The 22888-nt window shown below is 41.9% G+C and overlaps 1 protein-coding gene across 1 annotated transcript in view; it reads left to right on the top strand.

Annotated features, from left to right (window-relative positions):
* The window catches only part of LOC106605505 (t-SNARE domain-containing protein 1), a 138263-nt gene that overhangs the window by 63766 nt on the left and 51609 nt on the right, over positions 1-22888 (top strand). Inside the window, exons 9-10 of the mRNA XM_014201240.3 lie at positions 1045-1117; positions 10465-10547. Of these exons, the coding sequence (XP_014056715.2) occupies positions 1045-1117; positions 10465-10547 (156 nt within the window). The remainder of the gene's footprint in view (positions 1-1044; positions 1118-10464; positions 10548-22888) is intronic.

Here is a 22888-nt window from a genome sequence, read left to right as displayed (position 1 = left end):
CCAAGAGCCAGGATGGCTGCTGCCAGTTTCCACAGCAATATCAGACACCTGTGATGGATGGCCCAGTGGGTGAGGCTATACAAACGCAGCTGTGATTGCATGGTGCTATAATGGAGGAAAGGGGGACCTGTGATAGGGAGATAGACAGAGGTTTTATAAGCCTTCATTTTGCTTTGAGCTGATACACGTGAACAGATTCAAAGCCAGAGAACTGGGGAGGAGGGTCACCCAGTGTGGTAATTCTCTCTCTCTCTCTGCAGTGGCCAGACTGCACACTGACTGAAACGAAAACAGAAGTAAACAACACTCTCAATTACTGTGTCCATACACGTTTATATCGATTTATATGAAACACAAATTTACATTTAGTTTTTAATGGGCTTAGTGTGGTGGATTTTAAAGGGGCAGTGCAGTCAAAAACTAGATTTAGCTGTGTTTATAAATATTTCCACACTATGAGGTTGGAACAATACTGTGAAATTGTGAAAATTATGATAATACCCTTTTAGTGCAAGAGCTGTTTGACAAGACAGCTTGAAATTTCAGCTCGTTTTGCATTGGTGGAGTTTTGGCCTGCCTGGCCACATCATCAGGCGTTATAAGTTAATAGACAAATAAAGAGTGTTTAAAAACAGCTCGTTTTCAGGGAACATATCCCTCCCATTAGACTCCTCCAATAAGGTCCCTCACTCAGACCACTCCCAGACAGTCCTAGCAAAAATGCTAAATGCTTTTTGCTAAGAAGCTACTTTTGATTATTTTTGACCATTTTCATTGAAAACAATCACAGTACTTATTAATTGTTACCCAGAAATTATTTAATATTGAGATTTTTTTTTAAATGGCTGCATTAAACCTTTAACTTCTCAGAGAGTAGTTTCGATATATTTTTTGAAATTGTTTAATGTTTTGACTTACATATCCCTGTCTATTTTGGGGAATCCATCGAGACTATAGAAGAAGAAATCCCAGGAATGCAGATGGCTCATGACCTCTAGAGTAGAATGTATTTATTTAACCCTTCGTTGTCTGTTTCCTTTACAGAGGGACATGTTGGATGTCAGCCAAATCATGCGAGATCTGGCCAGTATGGTGCACGAGCAGGGAGATGCCATAGGTGAGACATCACGTGTGTGTGTATGTGTGTGTGTATGTGTTTGTGTGTACGTGTTTGTGTGTACGCGTGTGTGTTTTTATGATTGCCTGAGCTCCATGTCTGCATATTACTCTGTCTGTCTTTTCATCTCTGTGTCTTTGTAATCCCTTTGATATTTTGACCAACTTTACAGCATCTCTTTCATCATGAGTTAGCAGACTTAATTAATCACCTTGGGTTGAGGGTAGAGGACAGGACAGCATGTCCAAGTCTTCTGTTATTGATAAACAAGTCCTGCAACCCAGCACTGATCTAGACTTGGCAGAGAGAGGGAAAGTGTGGTTCAAAGCACAGACAGAGAGATACAGAACAACACCACCACCATCACCCTGCAGAGAGATGAACTGGAGACAGGGGGGATGATATGGAACACTAGTCACCGAAAGAGAAAAACATGAGAAAGGAGGACAGGAGAGTGGAGATGTACAGATACTGCAGCAGACTGGATGGAAGAGAGAGAAAGAGGAACAAGGGAAGCATGAACGAAGCAGCATGACTGATCATACTTGTGCATATCAGTGTGTGTGCCAAACCAAATTCTGCTGTACATGTGTCTCTGGTATGTGTGTGTACCTTTGTGTGTGTGCATGTGTGTCCGGGGTTGAGATCTCATAAACGAAGGAAAAGGATTATTCTATTCTAATTGGTCCATTGTGTGGGAGAGTGGCCCTGAGTCTGGCTGTTTTAATCCATCTAGAGTACAGTGACCTTTTCTTTTGATCTATTTTCAAATGTTCTTACTTTTTAACTGCATTGTTGGGAAAGGACTCGTAAGTAAGCATTTCACGGTAAAGTCTACACTTGTTGTATTCAGTGCATGTGACAAATACAATTTGATTTGATTTGAATTATACTTTAGACTCATGCCAAGTTTCCAACTCTCACAGACTCAATGCTACAAGAGAGCAGGCAACAGGCAATGAGCGAGAAACGATGAGGAACTGGAGAACAATACACAATTTATCCCAGATTCTATTCATAATTAGGGTACTTAACATTTAGAGTGAATAATGTTCAGCCTTATGGAAGGGAATATTTAAACAAATGGCACTTTTGTTTCCTAGATAAGTTCTGTTAGGACAGAAATACGACTTGTTTGTTGTTTGGTCTTTAGAGAAAGGGTTTTCTGAGGTGAACACGCAGGAGGAAATCTCTCCTTTCAACTTCGGTGTCCCTCCTCATTTCTCTCACATGCAGAGCACAGGGAAAATAAGGGGAAATAAATAGTGCCGAGTTCTAAGAAGTTAAATGTCAATTGTTGATGAAATTGGGTACACTAGTAAAATGCCATTAGAATCTCATTAGATTTATGTCTCTTCAATTTCTGTAGTCGTCATTCATATGAGGACGTAGGGAGGATATATTTTAGTATGATTATGAGGGTATACATCATGGATATATTTAGACTGTGGATATATTGTGGATACATTGAGACTGTGGATACAATGCGACTGTGGATACATTGCGACTGTGGATACATTGCGACTGTGGATACATTGTGACTGTGGATACATTGCGACTGTGGATACATTGCGACTGTGGATACATTGCGACTGTGGATACATTGAGACTGTGGATACATTGAGACTGTGGATACATTGAGACTGTGGATACATTGAGACTGTGAATACATTGAGACTATGGATACAGAGGGAAGTGGAACATTGGTGTGGTGGGAAAGTGCTAAAGTGTGTAAGGATGAACATGATGGCTTTAAGAGATGGTCGAGGTGGTAACTGTGAGAGGGTGTTCAGCTCACCAGTGTACAGAGTGAAGGTGCTATGTCCAAGTAACTGAGAGCTCTACTACTCTACTGCTGTAGTCTTTTTCACATCCATTATGGACCACAGACATAATGTTTCTCCCATTCAACCTTGAAATAGAATCAGGTAAATTGCATGTTTTGCTTTTCTATAGCTGTGGTGTACATGGTGAGATTTTAATTTTTATGTGTATAATAAAATCTGGGTCTGAATAAGCTGATGGGGCTTTAGGGGGGCAAGGGGGCTGAGGCATGTGGAGGTGTCCAGAGCAGTAGCGGGGGAGCGGTAGAGGGGTAAATTGAGAAATCAGCAAACCCAGGAAGTTTGGATTAGTGCTTTTTAGAGGGCGTAGAGTTGAAAGTAGCTTCTCTGTGACAAAGCCGCTGCTTCCGTGTGGTGACACACTCGACAAAGCCACAGGTCACGCTGTGCCAGAACTGATGCAATCAACAGCAACAAAAGAGACAGAGAGACAGAGAGATAGAGATAGAAAGGCTAGCCTGTTTAGGATAGGAGGCAGTATTTTCACAGCCGGATAAAAAACGTACCCGATTTAATCTGGTTATTACTCCTGCCCAGAAACTAGAATATGCATATAATTATTTGATTTGGATAGAAAACACCCTAAAGTTTCTAAAACTGTTTGAATGGTGTCTGTGAGTATAACAGAACTCATATGGCAGGCCAAAACCTGAGAAGATTCTATATGGGAAGTGCTCTGTCCGACCATTTCTTGGCCTTCTGTAGCCTCTTTATCGAAAATACAGGATCTCTGCTGTAACGTGACATTTTCTAAGGCTCCCATAGGCTCTCAGAAGGCGCCAGAACGTGGAATGATATCTCTGCAGTCCCTGGGTGAAAAACAGTAGGGCTTTTGGAAAGTGGTCGTTCTGACAACAATGACACTGGTTCGCGCGTGCATGTGACGACTCCATTTTCTACTTTCAGTGTTTGAACGGATACAACGTCTCCCGGTTGGAATATTATTGCTATTTTACGAGAAAAATCGCATAAAAATTGATTTTAAACATTTTTATGCGATTTTTCTCGTAAAATAGCAATAATATTCCAACCGGGAGACGTTGTATCCGTACGGTAATGGAATATTTTGAATTTTTTTTGTCACGATATGCACCGGCGCGTCACCCTTCGGATAGTGTCTTGAACGCAAGAACAAAACGCAGCTATTTGGATATAACTATGGATTATTTGGAACCAAAACAACATTGGGTGTTGAAGTAGAAGTCCTGGGAGTGCATTCTGGCGAAGAACAGCAAAGGTAATCCAATTTTTCTTATAGTAAATCTGAGTTTGGTGAGTGCCAAACTTGGTGGGTGTCAAAATAGCTAGCCATGATGGCTGGGCTATCTACTCAGAATATTGCGAAATGTGCTTTCACCGAAAAGCTATTTTAAAATCGGACAATGCGATTGCATAAAGGAGTTCTGTATCTATAATTCTTAAAATAATTGTTATGTTTTTTGTGAACGTTTATCGTGAGTAATTTAGTAAATTCACTGGAAGTTTTCGGTGGGTATGCTAGTTCTGAACAAAAAGCTGGTTTTTGATATAAATATGAACTTGATTGAACAAAACATGCATGTATTGTATAACATAATGTCCTAGGAGTGTCATCTGATGAAGATCATCAAAGGTTAGTGCTGCATTTAGCTGTGGTTTTGTTTTTTGTGACATTATATGCTAGCTTGAAAAATGGGTGTGTGATTATTTCTGGCTGGGTACTCTCCTGACATAATCTAATGTTTTGCTTTCGTTGTAAAGCCTTTTTGAAATCGGACAGTGTGGTTAGATTAACGAGAGTCTTGTCTTTAAAATGGTGTAAAATAGTCATATGTTTGAAAAATTGAAGTCTTTGCATTTTAGAGGTGTTTGTAATTCACGCCACGCTCTACCATTGGATGTTGGTGAGGCATTCCGCTAGCGGAACATCTAGATGTAAGAGGTTTTAAACAAGTGAACTTGTGTAAATCAAAGGTAAAGTGGTGCACTCATCTATTTTACTGTCTAAGTATTGCGTTAGTCTCATTGTGGTTATAGTACAGCATGTGTTCAATCTTGTGGTTTTGGGAGGAATCAGAGGAATACAGTGGTTTTCAGATAAAAGGTTATTATCTTCTCTAGGGCCAGTGGGACGATTTCGTCCCACCTATGTAACAGCCAGTGGAATCCCGTGGCGCGTTATTCAAATACCTTAGAAATGCTATTACTTCAATTTCTCAGAAGCTAGGATATGCATATAATTGGTAGAGTTGGATAGAAAACACTCTAAAGTTTCTAAAACTGTTACAATTATGTCTGTGAGTATAACAGAACTTATTTGGCAGGCGAAACCGAGGACAAACCATCCAGGATTCTTTTTTGTTGAGGTGGCTGTGTTTTCAATTGGTTTTCTATATGAATCTAGATTTCAAATCAAATCAAATGTATTTGTCACATACACATGGGTAGCAGGTGTTAATGCAAGTGTAGTGAAATGCTTGTGCTTCTAGTTCCGACCATGCAGTAATATTTAACAAGTAATCTAGCAATTCCACAACAACTACCTTGTACACACAAGTGTAAAGGAATGAATCCGAATATGTACATAAAAATATATAAATGAGTGATGGCCGAACGGCGTAGGCAAGATGTAATAGATGGTATGGAGTACAGTATATACATATGAGATGAGTATTGTAGAGTATGAAAACATATAAAGCGGCATTGTTTAAGGTGGCTAGTGATACATTACATCAGGATGGCATAGAGTACAGTATATACATATGAGATGAGTAATGTAGGTTATGAAAACATTAAATAAAGTGGCATTGTTTAAAGTGGCTAGTGATACATCTAATACATCAAGATGGCAAGATGCAGTAGATGGTATAGCGTACAGTATATACATATGAGATGAATAATGTAGGTTATGTAAACATTATTTAATATAAATAATATATAGTGGCAAGTGATAAATTGATTACATCAATTTTCCCATTATTAAAGTGGCTTGAGTTGAGTCAGTATGTTGGCAGCAGCCACTCATGTTAGTGATGGCTGTTTAACAGTCTGATGGCCTTGAGATGGAAGCTGATTTTCAGTCTCTCGGGTTCCAGCTTTGATGCACCTGTACTGACCTCGCCTTCTGGATGTTAGCGGGGTGAACAGGCAGTGGCTCGGGTGGTTGCTGTCCTTGATGATCTTTTTGGCCTTCCTGTGACATCGGGTGGTGTAGGTGTCCTGGAGGGCAGGTAGTTTGCACCCAGTGATGCGTTGTGCAGACCTCACTACCCTCTGGAGAGCCTTCCAGTTATGGGCGGAGCAGCTGCCGTACCAGGCGGTGATACAGCCCGACATGATGCTCTCGATTGTGCATCTGTAAAAGTTTGTGTTTTTGGTGACAGGCCAAATTTCTTCAGCCTCCTGAGGTTGAAGAGGCGCTGCTGCGCCTTCTTCACCACGCTGTCTGTGTGGGTGGACCATTTCAGTTTGTCCGTGATGTGTACGCCGAGGAACTTAAAACTCTCCACCCTCTCCACTACTGTCCCGTCAATGTAGATAGGTGGCTGCTCCCGCTGCTGTTTCCTGAAGTCCACGATCATCTCTTTTGTTTTGTTGACATTGAGTGTGAGGTTATTTTCCTGACACCACACTCCGAGGGCCCTTACCTCCTCCCTGTAGTGTCGTCTGCAAACTTGATGATTGAGTTGGATGCGTGCATGGCCACGCAGTCGTGGGTGAACAGGGAGTACAGGAGAGGGCTGAGAACGCACCCTTGTGGGGACCCAGTGTTGAGGATCAGCGGGGTGGAGATGTTGTTACCTACCCTCACCACCTGGGGGCGGCCCGTCAGGAAGTCCAGGACCCAGTTGCTCAGGGCGGGGTCGAGACCCAGGATCTCGAGCTTAATGACGAGTTTGGAGGGTACTATGGTGTTAAATGCTGAGCTGTAATCGATGAACAGCGTTCTTACATAGGTATTCCTCTTGTCCTGAGGCATCTGATTGCAGTTCATATGGCTTCCACTAGATGTCAACAGTCTTTAGAAATTGGTCGATGTTTTTCTTTTGAGAAATGAAGAAGTAGCCATTTCCTTTCTGGGTGTATAGTCAAGTGGACTGTTTTGTTTGGGGCGCACGACCTGAAGCTCGCTCCACTTTCATTTTATCCGCTATTGATCACAGTTTATCCCGTCTTAAATTTTAGCGATTATTTACGTTTTAATATATCTAAAGTTGGATTAGGAAAGTTGTTTGAAACGTTTGTGTCAGGGATTTCTTCGTCGTCAGACGATATGGCGAAATCATCGTCGGAAAAGGAGGACCAATATGCAGAAGAATTGTGTTGGCTCATCTTGAACATTTATTAAACTCCAAAATGAACATACAAAATAACAAAACGAACTCACGATATACTAGACAGTCCTGTTAGGCTCACACACGCTAAACAAGAAACAATCTCCCACCAACACACAGACAAACACCCCCAACTAATATAGGACTTCCAATCAAAGGCAACACCACACAGCTGCCTTCAATTGGAAGTCCACCCCAATTAACTCTACATAGAAACAGACTACCTAGACTAAACATAGAATACATGAATCTCAAACAGTGCCCAAAAACTTCGGAATACTTAAATCAAATGCCCTTACTACAAAAACACCACCCCGAACCACATAAACCAAATATCCTCTGCCACGTCCTGACCAAACTACAATGACAATTAACTCTTATACTGGCCAGGACGTGACAGTTTGGACAAAGTTTTCAGGTAACTAATTACATAATTTGTTGTCATGTTGGGCGAGGTGGAACCGGTGTTTTTCTGAATCAAACACGCCAAATAAATGAACATTTTGGAGATATAACGACAGAATTAATCGAACAAAAGGACCATTTGTGATGTATTTGGGACATATTGGAGTGCCAACAAAAGAAGCTCTTCAAAGGTAAGGCATCAATTATATCGTTATTTCTGAGTTTTGTTGAAATATCACATATATATATGTGTGTGTATGTATATACAGTGTGTGTGAAAGAGAGATTTGTGTCCTGCATGCTTGAGGTTCGGCACTGCATTGATGGGCAGTGAACCAAACATTTGTTTTTAATTGGGAAAAGAATTGGATTTAGGTTTGAATTAGTTCTCACTGGCTACAATAACTATAGTTACTATGGTGTGCATTGGAATAAGACAAGACATTTGGATTATTCAAAGACTAATAATTGGTTGACTTCTGTTATGTTTAGAAAATGAAATGTATGACGGAGTATGACTTTTGAAAGCTCCGTTCTCAGTTTATTCTCAAGATGTCGCTATGGTGACAGCCAATGAGGAAGTAATTAAACATGGAAATTCAATTAGAATGTTCTGCATCATAAAAATAGTCACTCAAAGAAAACTCAATATACTACATCATCGATCAAACGTGACTCTATTTACAGTGTGGTGACGGAGAATGTGTGTGCATCCTTTTCCAGTTTATTAAGGATCTTGTGCAAGTGATTATGTAAATAAGGAGAGACCAACTTAGTTGTTTTTCTATCTATAAACACAGTTGTGCGTTGGTCTAAGATTTTGAAGCTTCACGACCATGGAGAGTGCACTCAAGGAAGTTGATAGTGACATCATACGAGCAGCTCAATCAGAGCAATGAGATATTATTAGGGGTTATCAAATAGTACACTTTCTTTCTCTCTCTCTCTCTCTCTCCCTCCACTTACACCTTACTCTCTCTCTCTCTCTCTCTCTCTCTCTCTCTCTCTCTCTCTCTCTCTCTCTCTCTCTCTCTCTCTCTCTCTCTCTCTCACTGTATGTGTTAACAACAGCAAAGGATGCACATTCTGAGTAAGATAAAACCTCTCAAGGCTACCAATGTGTGTGCAGAGGAATGGTGTGTACCCAATTCACCCATTCAAAGTCTGGATGTGTCATACAAACACAGAAAACAGCGTGCGCGCACACACACACACACACACACACACACACACACACACACACACAGAGGCCAAAGACACAAGGACCAGCGAACGGAGAGACAGGAAATGAGCAGAAGATACCCCACATTGAGCCTCTGTAGGAAATTAAATAGAAGTGTGACTGTACATGATAAAGAGGACGAGGAATATTGATGTTTACACATTGCTCTCATAACAGCACCACAACACAAATACTGTATGCTAAGGTGTAGGGGTGTGAGCGTTTAAACAAAATGGGGATCCTTAACGTTAAGTTAAGAAATATCCCTAACCGTAGATGCAGAAAGTAAACATCATTGTGGGTCAATTTCCGTAACAACTAAGAGTGTTGATGTGCGAGGCTCAACTTCTCTGCTGATTTGGTGCACTGGCAACCACGCTGTGAACAGTGTGAAGTGAACCCGTGCACATGCGCAGATACTGTGTGTGAATATCCTAGCCCATTCATTCTTGCAAGCCAAGAAATTACAGGATACAGCATTCCGTTGCGAGATACTGTACATATTTTGATTGCCGATAGATAGGCCTAGTGCACGGTTCTGACTCTATTTACCTGGTGGCCGACCTGCCTATACTGCGCCCCTCCCCTCTCTCTCCAAGTATAGTAATAGTAGTACAGGTGCAATGCGGACATCAGCACAGCTGCATTGTGAATTCAGATTATTATTTTTTGTTTCGTTTTTTTCCCCCCATCAATTTTGTGATATCCAATTGGGAGTTAGTCTTGTCCCATCGCTGCAACTCCCGTACAGACTTGAGAGAGGTGAAGGTCAAGAGCCATGCATCCTCCAAAACACGATCCTGCCAAGCCGAAACATGACCCTGGGGCGGCAGGTGGTTAGAGCGTTGGTTAGAGCGTTGGGCCAGTAACTGAAAGGTTGCTGGATCGAATCCCCGAGCTGACAAGGTAAAAATCTGTCTTTCTGCCCCTGAACAAGGCAGTTAACCCTAGGCTGTAAATAAGAATTTGTTCTTGCATGACTTGCCTAGTTAAATAAAGGAAAAATTAAAAAAGCCACACTGCTCGCTTAACCCGGAAGCCAGCTGCACCAATGTGTTGGAGGAAACACTGTACAACTGGCGACTGAAGTCAGTGTGCATGAACCCGGTCTGCCACAAGGAGTCACTAGAGTGCAATGGGACAAGGACATCCTGGCCAGTCAAACCCTCCCCTAACCCAGACGATGCTTCACCGCTTTATGGGTCTCCCGGTTGCAGCCGGCTGTGACACAGCCTGGGATCGAACCCAGGTCTGTAGTGACACCAATGCGATGCAGCGCACTTGGGAGGCCCGAATTCATGTGGAATTGTATACATTTTTCTTGTGTATGTGTGTAAAAAGATGGCCGTTTAAACATTAAGAAAATTGTTCCATTTGTCACATACCTAGTATAGTGACAAAATCCTACTAAGTAGTGGAAGTACCTGTATGTTTCTTCTATTACCACTAAAGAATGAAAGAGTGCTTCAACCTGGTAAGAAACGGTCCTAAACTGGGGGACATGTGTTGCTGTGTTGCTATGAAGTATAATTGTTATATTTACCATGCTTTATGTCTCTTCAGATAGCATTGAGGACTACATTCAGACCACCACATCCAACGTGGAGTCAGCCAATCAGCAGCTAGCAAAGGCCAGCCATCACCAGGTGCAGTAGTGTCCTCATTTCATTGTCCAGGTTCAGTGACGTGTGTGTGTGTGTGTGTGTGTGTGTGTGTGTGTGTGTGTGTGTGTGTGTGTGTGTGTGTGTGTGTGTGTGTGTGTGTGTGTGTGTGTGTGTGTGTGTGTGTGTGTGTGTGTGTGTGTGTGTGTGCGTCTGTGTACTTACAGGCGGGTGTGCGGTCAGGCGTTTGTCAACTAAATACAGTTCCTGTATATTGTCATGTCTGTGTATTGCTGGTACTGACATTACATTTTAATGGAGAATTTCAGGTGTCATGCTGATACACATCTATTTACAGGATCAGTAGGACAAACATGATTTCAAGTAACAGGGTTTGCTATTTCATTACTACTTTATTGCGTTCATTACGATGCTGTGGAAATAACAATAAAGATCACATTTTCATGTCATATTTTATCAGCTTTTGCCGTTTGCTAAATTAATTGGACTGATTCAAACTGTAAAACGGTAGCCTGGAGTCTAATAGGAAAATCAAACAGATATACCAACACTGAACTCCAATTCCATAAACAACTGTTTCTTCCACCAAGATAATGATTATGAGGTTTCAATTTCATTGTACAACTTTATTGACTAAGAACGGAAATACGTTAGTAATGTGCATCAGACGGTAGACTGCAATGAAGTATTACTTGGTTATGATTTCTTTCTGATTTCTTTTGAGTGAGTCTCTTTTCCATTTGGTAGCACATTCACAAAATGCCCAAGGTTATTATTTTTTCCATTTTCCTTGTGTATATTGACTAGTAATTTTATATCATACTTTTCCCCCCTGTCATCCTTGCTTGGATTATATCACAGTAGAGCTTAGAAGTCAGTGTTGGTAGCATAGGCCTGTAGTGTGTAGCCCGCTGGCTATCCTAAATTATATATTGACAAAAGTGTTGTTGGGTTAATAAAAAGGTCACCTTTTCTGTTACTAGTAGTAGATGGCTTCACAACACCCCACACAGTGAGGTTTTATGACCCTGATACTCTGTCTGCAAACACACTCGTCATTTAGCGACTTACAGTTCATTCATTTAAAGATAGCTAGGTAGGGCAACACCATATATCATTCATGCAGTAGTAAGTAGATTTTTCCTCAATAAAGTAGCTATCAGCAAAGTCAGTGCTAGTAGGGGGGTACATGGGAGAACTTGAACACCAGGCAGGCTGCTGTGTTCTGGATAAGTTGCAGGGGTTTGATGGCACAAGCGGGGAACTCAGTCAACAGCAAGTTGCAATAGTCCAGATGGGAGATGACAAGTGCCTGGATTAGGACCTACGCCACTGCCTATGTGATGTAGGGTTGTACTCTACGGATATAGTAGAACTGAGCCCTGGGGGACACCAGTAGTGAGAGCACATTGTGCAGACAGAGATCCTCTCCACATCACTTGGTAGGAGCAGCCTGCCAGGTAGCATGCAATCCAAGAGTGTGCAAAGCCTGAAATTCCCAGCCCTGAGAGGGTGGAGAGGAGGATATGATGGTTCATCATCTCGAAGGCAGCGGATAGATCTAGGAGGATGAGAACAGAGGAGAGAGAGTCAGCTTTGGCTGTGCGGACAGCCTCTATGACACAGAGGAGAGCAGTGTGAGTGACCCTTCTTGAAGCCTGACTGGTTAGTGTCAAGAAAACCGTTCTGAGAGAGCTAGCAAGAGAGTTGGTCAGAGACAGCACGGTCAAATGTTTTGGAAAGAAAATAAATAAGGGATACCGGACTGTAGTTTTTGACATCAGAGGGATAGTGTTGGTTTCCTGAGTCAAAGGTGACGAGGCCAGTGGTCAGGAATGGGAGAAGGGTATGGAGGAGGGAATGTTGTTGAGCAGGCAGGATTGTATCTGGAGAAAGAGGTCAACGCTTAGTGTAGTTCTGTGTGAGTGGGACAAGTGGACTAAATAGACTGAGTAAATGAGGAGCGGATGTCGTCAACCTTCTTTTCTAAGTGATTGACCAAGCCGTTCGCAGAGAAGGAGGGTGGGTGGAAGATTAAGGTGGGAGGAGAAGGTTGAAAATAATTTCCTAGAGCCAGAAGCTTGAAATTGAGAGTGATTGAAAGTGGCTTTAGCCGTGGATACAGAGGAAGAGAAGGTATAGAGGAGGGAGTGAAAGGATAATAGGTCCTCCGGAAGTTTAGTTTTCCTCCGTTTTTGCTCAGATGCCCGCAGCCCTGTTCTGTAAGCTCGCAGTGAGTCATTCAGCCACGGAGCAGGAGGGGAGGGCCGAGCTGGCAGGGAGGAAAGGAGACATTGAGAGTCATAGGATGTGGAAAGCGAGGAGAGTAGGGTCATAGAGGCAGAATCAGGAAACAGGAGTGAGAAGGATTTAGCAGAAGGGAGAGATGACAGGGTAGAAGAGGAGAGAGTAGAGCAGGGTTCCCCAACTGGCGGCCCGCAGGCCAAATCTGGTCCGCCAGCAATATTATTTAGCCCCCCAAAACCCCCCCCCCAAATTCATTATTAATTTCATTTAAAAAGAAATATAACAAAAAGAAAATAAATAGGTGAACAGTACCTGGTGCTGAAAATATTGTAATTAATTTCAACAATAATCTTAATTTTAATTTGACTTTACAAATAACAAGAGGGCTTAATTGGAGTCTATTTCTTCCGATCCTAGGCCTATTTAAAATAACTTAGCCTACCTCAGCCGGTTATGAGGCTTAACAGCATCTTTCACAATAAAAAAATATATACTGCTCAAAAAAATAAAGGGAACACTTAAAAAACACATCCTAGATCTGAATGAAATAAATAATCTTATTAAATACTTTTTTCTTTACATAGTTGAATGTGCTGACAACAAAATCACACAAAAATAATCAATGGAAATCCAATTGATCAACCCATGGAGGTCTGGATTTGGAGTCACACTCAAAATTAAAGTAGAAAACCACACTACAGGCTGATCCAACTTTGATGTAATGTCCTTAAAACAAGTCAAAATGAGGCTCAGAAGTGTGTGTGGCCTCCACGTGCCTGTATGACCACCCTACAACGCCTGGGCATGCTCCTGATGAGGTGGCGGATGGTCTCCTGAGGGATCTCCTCCCAGACCTGGACTAAAGCATCCGCCAACTCCTGGACAGTCTGTGGTGCAACGTGGCGTTGGTGGATGGAGCGAGACATGATGTCCCAGATGTGCTCAATTGGATTCAGGTCTGGGGAACGGGCGGGCCAGTCCATAGCATCAATGCCTTCCTCTTGCAGGAACTGCTGACACACTCCAGCTACATGAGGTCTAGCATTGTCTTGCATTAGGAGGAACCCAGGGCCAACCACACCAGCGTATGGTCTCACAAGGGGTCTAAGGATCTCATCTCAGTACCTAATGGCAGTCAGGCTACCTCTGGCGAGCACATGGAGGATGGTGCGGCCCCCCCAAAGAAATGCCACCCCACACCATGACTGACCCACCGCCAAACCGGTCATGCTGGAGGATGTTGCAGGCAGCAGAATGTTCTCCACGGCGTCTCCAGACTCTGTCACGTCTGTCACGTGCTCAGTGTGAACCTGCTTTCATCTGTGAAGAGCACGGTGCGCCAGTGGCGAATTTGCCAATCTTGGTGTTCTCTGGCAAATGCCAAACGTCCTGCACGTTGTTGGGCTGTAAGCACAACCCCCACCTGTGGACGTCGGGCCCTCATACCACCCTCATGGAGTCTGTTTCTGACCGTTTGAGCAGACACATGCACATTTGTGGCCTGCTGGAGGTCATTTTGCAGGGCTCTGGCAGTGCTCCTCCTGCTCCTCCTTGCACAAAGGCAGAGGTAGCGGTCCTGCTGCTGGGTTGTTGCCCTCCTACGGCCTCCTCCACGTCTCCTGATGTACTGGCCTGTCTCCTGGTAGCGCCTCCATGCCCTGGACACTACGCTGACAGACACAGCAAACCTTCTTGCCACAGCTCGCATTGATGTGCCATCCTGGATGAGCTGCACTACCTGAGCCACTTGTGTGGGTTGTAGACTTCGTCTCATGCTACCACTAGAGTGAAAGCACCGGCAGCATTCAAAAGTGACCAAAACATCAGCCAGGAAGCATAGGAACTGAGAAGTGGTCTGTGGTCCCCACCTGCAGAACCACTCCTTTATTGGGGGTGTCTTGCTAATTGCCTATAATTTCCACATGTTGTCTGTTCCATTTGCACAACAGCATGTGAAATTTATTGTCAATCAGTGTTGCTTCCTAAGTGGACAGTTTGATTTCACAGAAGTGTGATTGACTTGGAGTTACATTGTGTTGTTTAAGTGTTCCCTTTATTTCTTTGAGCAGTGTATGTGGGATGTTTTTTATTAGGCCTATTTACAATTGCAACTGGCCAAAACTGTAGCATCCTAAATAAAACAGGCGACGTCTGTATCTGAATGTCTGTATCGGTATAGCCTGCTCCTGTAACAACAGAACAAACACAAAATACTGTCAGCTCGAGACCTACATTTCCCTGGAAAAGCACTCAAAATAATGTTAGTATTTACTAATTAAAGTCATATAGGCCACTATATGCCGGCGACTTACTTACTCAATGGGAAAAGTTGCATATCCTCTTGGACACGATCTTGTGGATGTCGTGTGAGATGGATGTGATTTTGATGGGCAGCCATTCCTCGATTGACTTACACTAAGTTTTACAACACCTACTCATTCAAGGGTTTTTCTTGATTTTTACTATTTTCTACATTGTAGAATAATAGTGAATACATCAAATCTATGAAATAACACATATGGAATTATGTAGTAACCAAAAAAGTGTTAAACAAATCAAAATGTATTTTATATTTCAGATTCTTCAAATAGCCACCGTTTGCCTTGATGACAGCTTTGCACACTCTTGGCATTCTCTCAACCAGCTTCATGAATGTAGTCACCTGGAATGCATTTCAATTAACAGGTGTGCCTTGTTAAAAGTTCATTTGTGGAATATCTTTCCTTCTTAATTATTTGAGCCAATCAGTTGTGTTGTGACATGGTAGGGGTGGTATACAGAAGATAGCCTATTTGGTAAAAAAAACAGGTCTGTATTATGGCAAGAACAGCTTAAATAAGAAAAGAGAAATGACAGTCCATCATTACTTTAAGACATGAAGGTCAGTCAATCAGGAACATTTCAAGAACTTTGAACGTTTCTTCAAGTGCAGTTGCAAAAGCCATTAAGCGCTATGATGAAACTGGCTGTCATGAGGACCGCCACAGGAATGGAAGACCCATAGTTCCCTCTGCTGCAGAGGATAAGTTCATTAGAGTTACCAGCCTCAGAAATTGCAACCCAAATAAATGTTTCACAGAGTTCAAGTAACAGACATCTCAACATCAACTGTTCAGAGGAGACTGTGTGAATCAGGCCTTCATGGTCGAATTGCTGCAAAGAAACCACTACTAATCACCAATAGGAGGAAGAGACTTGCTTGGGCCAAGATACACAAGCAATGGACATTAGACTGGTGGAAATCTGTCCTTTGGTCTGTAGTCCAAATTGGATATTTTTGGTTCCAACTGTCGTGTCTTTGTGAGACCCGGTTTAGCTGAACGGGTGATTCCGCATGTGTATTTCTCACCGTAAAGCATGGAGGAGGAGGTGTTATGATGTGGGGTTCTTTGTTGGTAACACTGTCTATGATTTATTTAGAATTCAAGGCACACTTAACAAGCACGGCTACCACAGTATTCTGCAGCGATACGCCATCTCATCTGGTTTGGGCTTAGAGGGACTGTCATTTGTTTTTCAACAGGACAATGACCCAACACACCTCCAGGCTGTGTAAGGGTTATTTGACCAGGAAGGAGAGTGATGGAGTGCTGCATCAGATGACCTGGCCTCCACAATCCCCCACCTAAAACAAATTGAGATGGTTTGGGATGAGTCGGACCGCAGAGTGAAGGAAAAGCAGCCAACAAGTGCTCAGTATATGTGGGAACTCCTTCAAGACTGTTGGAAAAGCATTACAGGTGAAGCTGGTTGAGAGAATGCCAAGAGTGTGCAAAGCTGTCATCAAGGCAAAGTGTGGCTATTTGACGAATCTCAAATATATATATTTTAAATTTAACACATCATTCCATATGTGTTATTTGATAGTTGTGATGTCTTCACTATTATTCTACAATGTAGAAAATAGTAAAAATAAAGAAAAACCCTTGAATGAGTAGGTTTTTTAAAACTTTTGACTGGTAGTGTATGTGAAAGCCAGTTCCAGTCGTGAATCTATACTGCGTTCATAGAGGAAAATGAGGACACGCAGGTGTAAGTCGATCCAAACATTGTTAGCACATAAAATGCACGTTTCTTTATTCTGCTGTATTCCTCTGCGCATGCCACCCAAAGTGCACACAAGGACTCGGCACTCCTGAGTGCATCCCTGAGATGGCTCGATGTCTGGAATTCAAAAAGCTCAGTTTGAATTGGAGCCTCATCCAGCAAGGGTATCATTTTCTTGGCAAGGGAGAAGAATTCTCCACCTGGGCTGACTGTGAAGATCACGTACAAACACAATGATATCCTTGGGCATGCTGTAGTCTTCAAATCTTGTGGAGAAGTTGTCTGGTCCCTCTGCCTGTCGATCTTCAGTGTGCTGAAGTGCATTAGCCTTCCAGATGACAAGTCCAAATCAAACAACTCAAGCTTCCTTGTAAAGGCCTCAAGTTTTTCCACCATGCCCACGACTGTTTTCTCTCTTCCTTGTAACTGCAGATTTAACCCATTTAAGTGACAGAATTCATTATGTTATTGTCACTGAGTTTATTATGAACTAATCAGATGTGTTAAATATTTTGTTGAATTTGTAGTGTCGGCCAATAAATTGTGCTAATATTATATACTAATTATGTTCTAGCCCGCCAACTATTAGCTCAGAAAACCTAGTTGACAAACCCTGGAGTAGAGGGAGACAGAGAGCGAAGATTGCGACCACTGACCTTCTGGGTAGGGTTGGAAGAAAGGGAGACAGAAAAGGAAACAAAGTAGTTATTAGAGACCTGGATGGGGATTGCAGTGAGATCAGTAGGCGAACAGCATCTAGTAAAGTTGAGGTCAAGCGAATTGCATGCCTTGTGAGTGGGAGGGGACTGGGAAAGAGTGAGGTCAAATGAGGAAGTGGAAAGAAAGAGGTTTAAAGAAATGAATCGAAGGCAGACGTCAGGAGGTTGAAGTTGCCCAGTACACTGAGTGGTGAGCCACTGTCAGGAAATTAATTTATCAAGATGTCAACCTCATTGAGGAGCTCTCTAAGGGTACCTGGTGGGCGATAGATGACAACAATGTTAAGCTTGAGTGGACAAGTGACAGCATGGAATTCAAATGAGGACATGGACAGGTGAGTGAGGGAGAAAATATAACATCTCCACCTAGAATGAGTAGCCCCTGTGCCATCACCGTGATGACCAGATGCTCTCAGATTATGAGAGAACACATAGATGAAGAGAGAGCAGCTGGAGTAGCAGTGTTCTCTGGGGTGATCCATGTCTCCGTCAGGGCCAGCATAGGCTGAGATGAACTTGGCGTTCTTGACTGCAGATTGGCAGTTCCAAATGCTGCCGGCCACCAGGAATTCCACATGGGTTGTGCGCACACTTTACACTTAAAGGGTGGGGAGCATCTGTAAAACATACAGTGAGAGGAGCGAACAGGTATAGAAAACACACATAGTTGACAAAGCTACAATAGAGAAAAATGAGATCATCTGAAAATAACTAGGTAAGATACTCAAGTAAGAGACTTCCTCTCTTTCCTTCATCAAGCAACTCCGCAGAACAACTCCGCAGAACCGTCTTTGTTTCGGCAACAAAACCGCTGACAGAGCTGCCGCTGAAAAACAGGGGAGACTGAAGTACTAACACCAATTGCTAATTGCCTAACAGAGGTGTAGCCACTCCCCCTCCAATACAGCCACTGATTACAAAACAACAACAATCACAAATTGCCCTGCCCCTTAAACCTGGCTGATGTGTCAACAATCAGCTGCAAGGTATGAGCAGTCAGCAGTTCACACACCAAGTAGGCTACTGGGAAGATAGATAGGGCCATCCACTTTAAGTGCTGTCTGTCCTATCTATCTATCTATCTATCTATCTATCTATCTATCTATCTATCTATCTATCTATCTATCTATCTATCTATCTATCTATCTATCTATCTATCTATCTATCTATCTATCTATCTATCTATCTATCTATCTATCTATCTATCTATCTATCTATCTATCTATCTATCTATCTATCTATCTATCTATCTATCTATCTATCTATCTATCTATCTATCTATCTATCTATCTATCTATCTATCTATCTATCTATCTATCTATCTATCTATCTATCTATCTATCTATCTATCTATCTATCTATCTATCTATCTATCTATCTATCAAAAAGACAGCAACAGATTAAGACAAAAAGTCTAATTATCACTCCTGGAGATAGCAGGAGTCCTCTATCTATAGACTGAAGCACATATGCACACATGCATAAACACACACATGCATAAACACACACACATTTGAGCTGATGTGCTGTATCATACTTTTTCAGTTTACTGTACTTAATTTTATATCTATGGTATGAATATCACTGTCCTACTTAGTGATTTGTTGTCAACAGCAGCCGACCCTCTTCCTAAATCATTATCTCTCTAATGGCAATTCTTTGACTTTTTCCTCTCTCTCATATCTGCTACCGTACACACACATAGATTACCAACATGCAATGTCAGGGATTTATCCGCTTGTTTCAGAAAGGTGCTTTTATACATTTATTTTATTGGATGGATCTAACAACACCTGAATAACTTAGTTACTCTTCCTGAATAACTTACACAGTTACTCTTCCTGAATATCTTACACAGTTACTCTTCCTGAATAACTTACACAGTTGCTCTTCCTGAATAACTTACACAGTTACTCTTCCTGAATAACTTACACAGTTACTCTTCCTGAATAACTTACACAGTTACTCTTCCTGAATAACTTACACAGTTACCCTTCCTGAATAACTTACACAGTTACTCTTCCTGAATAACTTACACAGTTACTCTTCCTGAATATCTTACACAGTTGCTCTTCCTGAATATCTTACACAGTTGCTCTTCCTGGATATCTTACACAGTTGCTCTCCCTGAATAACTTACACAGTTGCTCTTCCTGAATAACTTACACAGTTATTTTTATATGGTTAGTTTATCTAAAGTCTAATAGAATATTGTGCATGTACACCATAAGAAATACCCTGCTGTTGAAAAAAGCTCCCATATTACTGTAATATATCCCAAAAACCAATACCATCTTTGTGTAGGGTCAGAACACTGTTCACAGATCTACGCTGGCATTTAGATTTTTCTGTTGGATTACTAAAGTGTATATACACACCATATTACTTTCCCCCCAAAGTTTTGTGAGAGTTGCTCTCCTTCCTACAGGCTTTTTTTTCTGTTTCATGCTGTTCCTATTGCTGCTCTAAAAGTGAGTGAGTGAGTGAGCAAATGAGCGAGTGCGCACAGCTTTCCCATTAATTGTCATTTCATTATCTCAAGGAGAGCTGAGCCGTGACCAAGCTCACGTAGAGCAATTTAGCTCTTCGCCAATCCACACGGCTGTTTCTAGTCTAGAGGAAGAGAGAGGGGAGAAGAAGAGAGACACTGTGCAGGGGGCAATAGAAAGAGTGGTATGGAGGAAAAGAGATTGAAGGAGAGAAACAAGAGAGAAAGAGAGACACTGTTGAGGAGGAGGGAGATATACAGAGAGTGGGAGAGTGAATGAGAGAGAGATGAGTAAGAGAGAGAAGGAGAGCAAGAAAGATACAGAGAGAGAAAAAGAGAGAGTGTGAGAAAAAGAGAGAGAGAGAGAGAGAGAGACACACAGAGACATACAAATGGCAGAAAGTCAAGGGCACAGTTCCATGAACTCAGTCAAACAGCACCAATGGTCAATTAAAAGGGGATGACATTTTAGTCCATGGCCCATCATGTCAGACGGCTTTACACTGAAAATAAATTGAATCTATAATCCATTAGCCTCAGGCAGATTACTCCTCTCACATGAAGACTCCTCAAGTTACAACACTGATATTGTATCTCAGCCCCATCCATGTCCAACAGCCCGAGATTAGCTGTGATTGTTCATTACTATGTAACGATACTATTATATTATACAGCCTCCATGTCACTAGTGAAACACAGCTGTTTTATTATGTGTTGAATAATGGTTTAATATAGACTCATTCAAGAGACACTTCTGTTAGTGTTGCATTTCATTTCAAATGTCTCAGTTTGCCATTAGATTAAGTTGATTATGGGGAATGTGTTTGTAATGATTTAGGAATTAGCAAACTCAATATGCATAATGATTAATTGAGAGGCAATGACTCACTTGATTGAGGGTTACCATAATTACATCACAGGACGTCACAGTCTCTGTTTGAAACACGTCAGCTGCCTTTATGATCAATATGACATATTTCCCCTATCATGCTAATTCAGATGGTTTGTTTTTGGAGCTCCTGGTAGAGAGAGAGAGAGAGAGAGAGAGGAGAGAGAGAGAGAGAGAGAGAGAGAGAGAGAGAGAGAGAGAGAGAGAGAGAGAGAGACTGTGTTTCTTATGTTTCTTCTGGCTATGTTTCTTCTGGCTGTGTTTCTTATGTATCTGTGTTTCTCATGTATCTGTGTCTATGAAATGGGCTTATTTTGGAAGACAAACACATCGGATGTACGTTACATGAATATGTATAGAACATGTTTTCCCTGGTCAGAATCATATAATGGAAATAATGGAAAGTTTTAAAGCACCAAGTAGAATTTTGCTTTCAACTCCAATTCTGAAGTTTTCACGGATGGATAGAGACGGGGAGGATGTTGAATTGTTGTTCAAGTAGAGAACTGACCTTCTGGGGAAATTATTGTCAAAGAACTATATAAAGGACAGACCTGCTGCACCTTCTTTCCTGCTCCAAGACTAAAGGCATCAACAGATAAGTATGTTGACTGTCAGTCTGCCCAGAGATATTTACTCTGTGGACGTTTTAGTGTGTGTTGACCTTGTATCTAATCAAATTGTATTGGTCATGTACACATACTGTATTATGTTATCACGGGTGTAGCGAAATGCTTATGTTCCTAGCTTCAAAAGTGCAGTAATACGTAAGAATACAAAACAATACATGCAAATAAAATAAAATTGTTTTAATTCATAAACATAGACATGTTAGAACAAGCAGTGTCAGAGAGCTGAATATAAATATACACTGAGTGTTCAAAACATTAGGAACACCTTCCTGACATTGAGTTGCACCCCCCTTTGCCCTCAGAACAGCCTCAATTCGTCGGGGCATGGACACTACAAGGTGTTCCAAAGCGTTTCATAGGGATGCTGGCCCATGTTGACTCCAATGCTTCCCACAGTTGTGTCAAGTTGGCTGGATGTCCCTTGGGTGGTGGACCATTCATGATACACATGGGAAACTGTTGAGCGTGAAAAACGCAGCAGTGTTGCAGTTGTTGACACACTCAAACCAGTGCGCCTGGCACCTACACCATAACCCGTTCAATGGCACTTAAATTCACCCTCTGAATGGCACACATACACAATCCATGTCTCAATTGTCTCATGGCTTAAAAATCCTTCTTTAACCTGTCTCCTCCCCTTCATCTAAACTGATTGAAGTGGATTTAACAATAAATAAGGTGACAGATCATCATATTATGTTAGCTTTCTGCCATGTTTGAGAAGCCTAAGCCATTGGATTAGTTATTTGTACAGCTGCCACTTCTATCTTTATTTCCTTGTGTTTTTTCTACTCTCTGTTCTTGGCCCATCAGTCTGCTCCTACCCCCTCTTCTCCAAGCAGAGCAGGCAGGCCCATTGCCCTAGCCACTTCAGACTCCACACTGGAGAGCCAGTACTGCATGCGTAAAAACATTCGCTTGTAAATGTCCAAACATGACATTCAGTAGCTCCTACCTACAGTGAGGGGAAAAAAGTATTTGATCCCCTGCTGATTTTGTACGTTTGCCCACTGACAAAGAAATGATCAGTCTATAATTTTAATGGTAGGTTTATTTGAACAGTGAGAGACAGAATAACAAAACAAAAATCCAGAAAAACGCATGTCAAAAATGTTATAAAATGATTTGCATTTTAATGAGGGAAATAAGTATTTGACCCCTCTGCAAAACATGACTTAGTACTTGGTGGCAATACCCTTGTTGGCAATCACAGAGGTCAGACGTTTCTTGTAGTTGGCTACCAGGTTTGCACACATCTCAGGAGGGATTTTGTCCCACTCCTCTTTGCAGATCTTCTCCAAGTCATTAAGGTTTCGAGGCTGACGTTTAGCAACTCGAACCTT

This window comes from Salmo salar, chromosome 05, assembly GCF_965601325.2.
Source record: "Salmo salar chromosome 05, fSalSal1, whole genome shotgun sequence".
Lineage (NCBI taxonomy): Eukaryota > Metazoa > Chordata > Actinopteri > Salmoniformes > Salmonidae > Salmo > Salmo salar.
The sequence above is the reverse complement of the archived record's forward strand: the minus strand, read 5'-3'. Positions and strand labels throughout refer to the sequence as shown.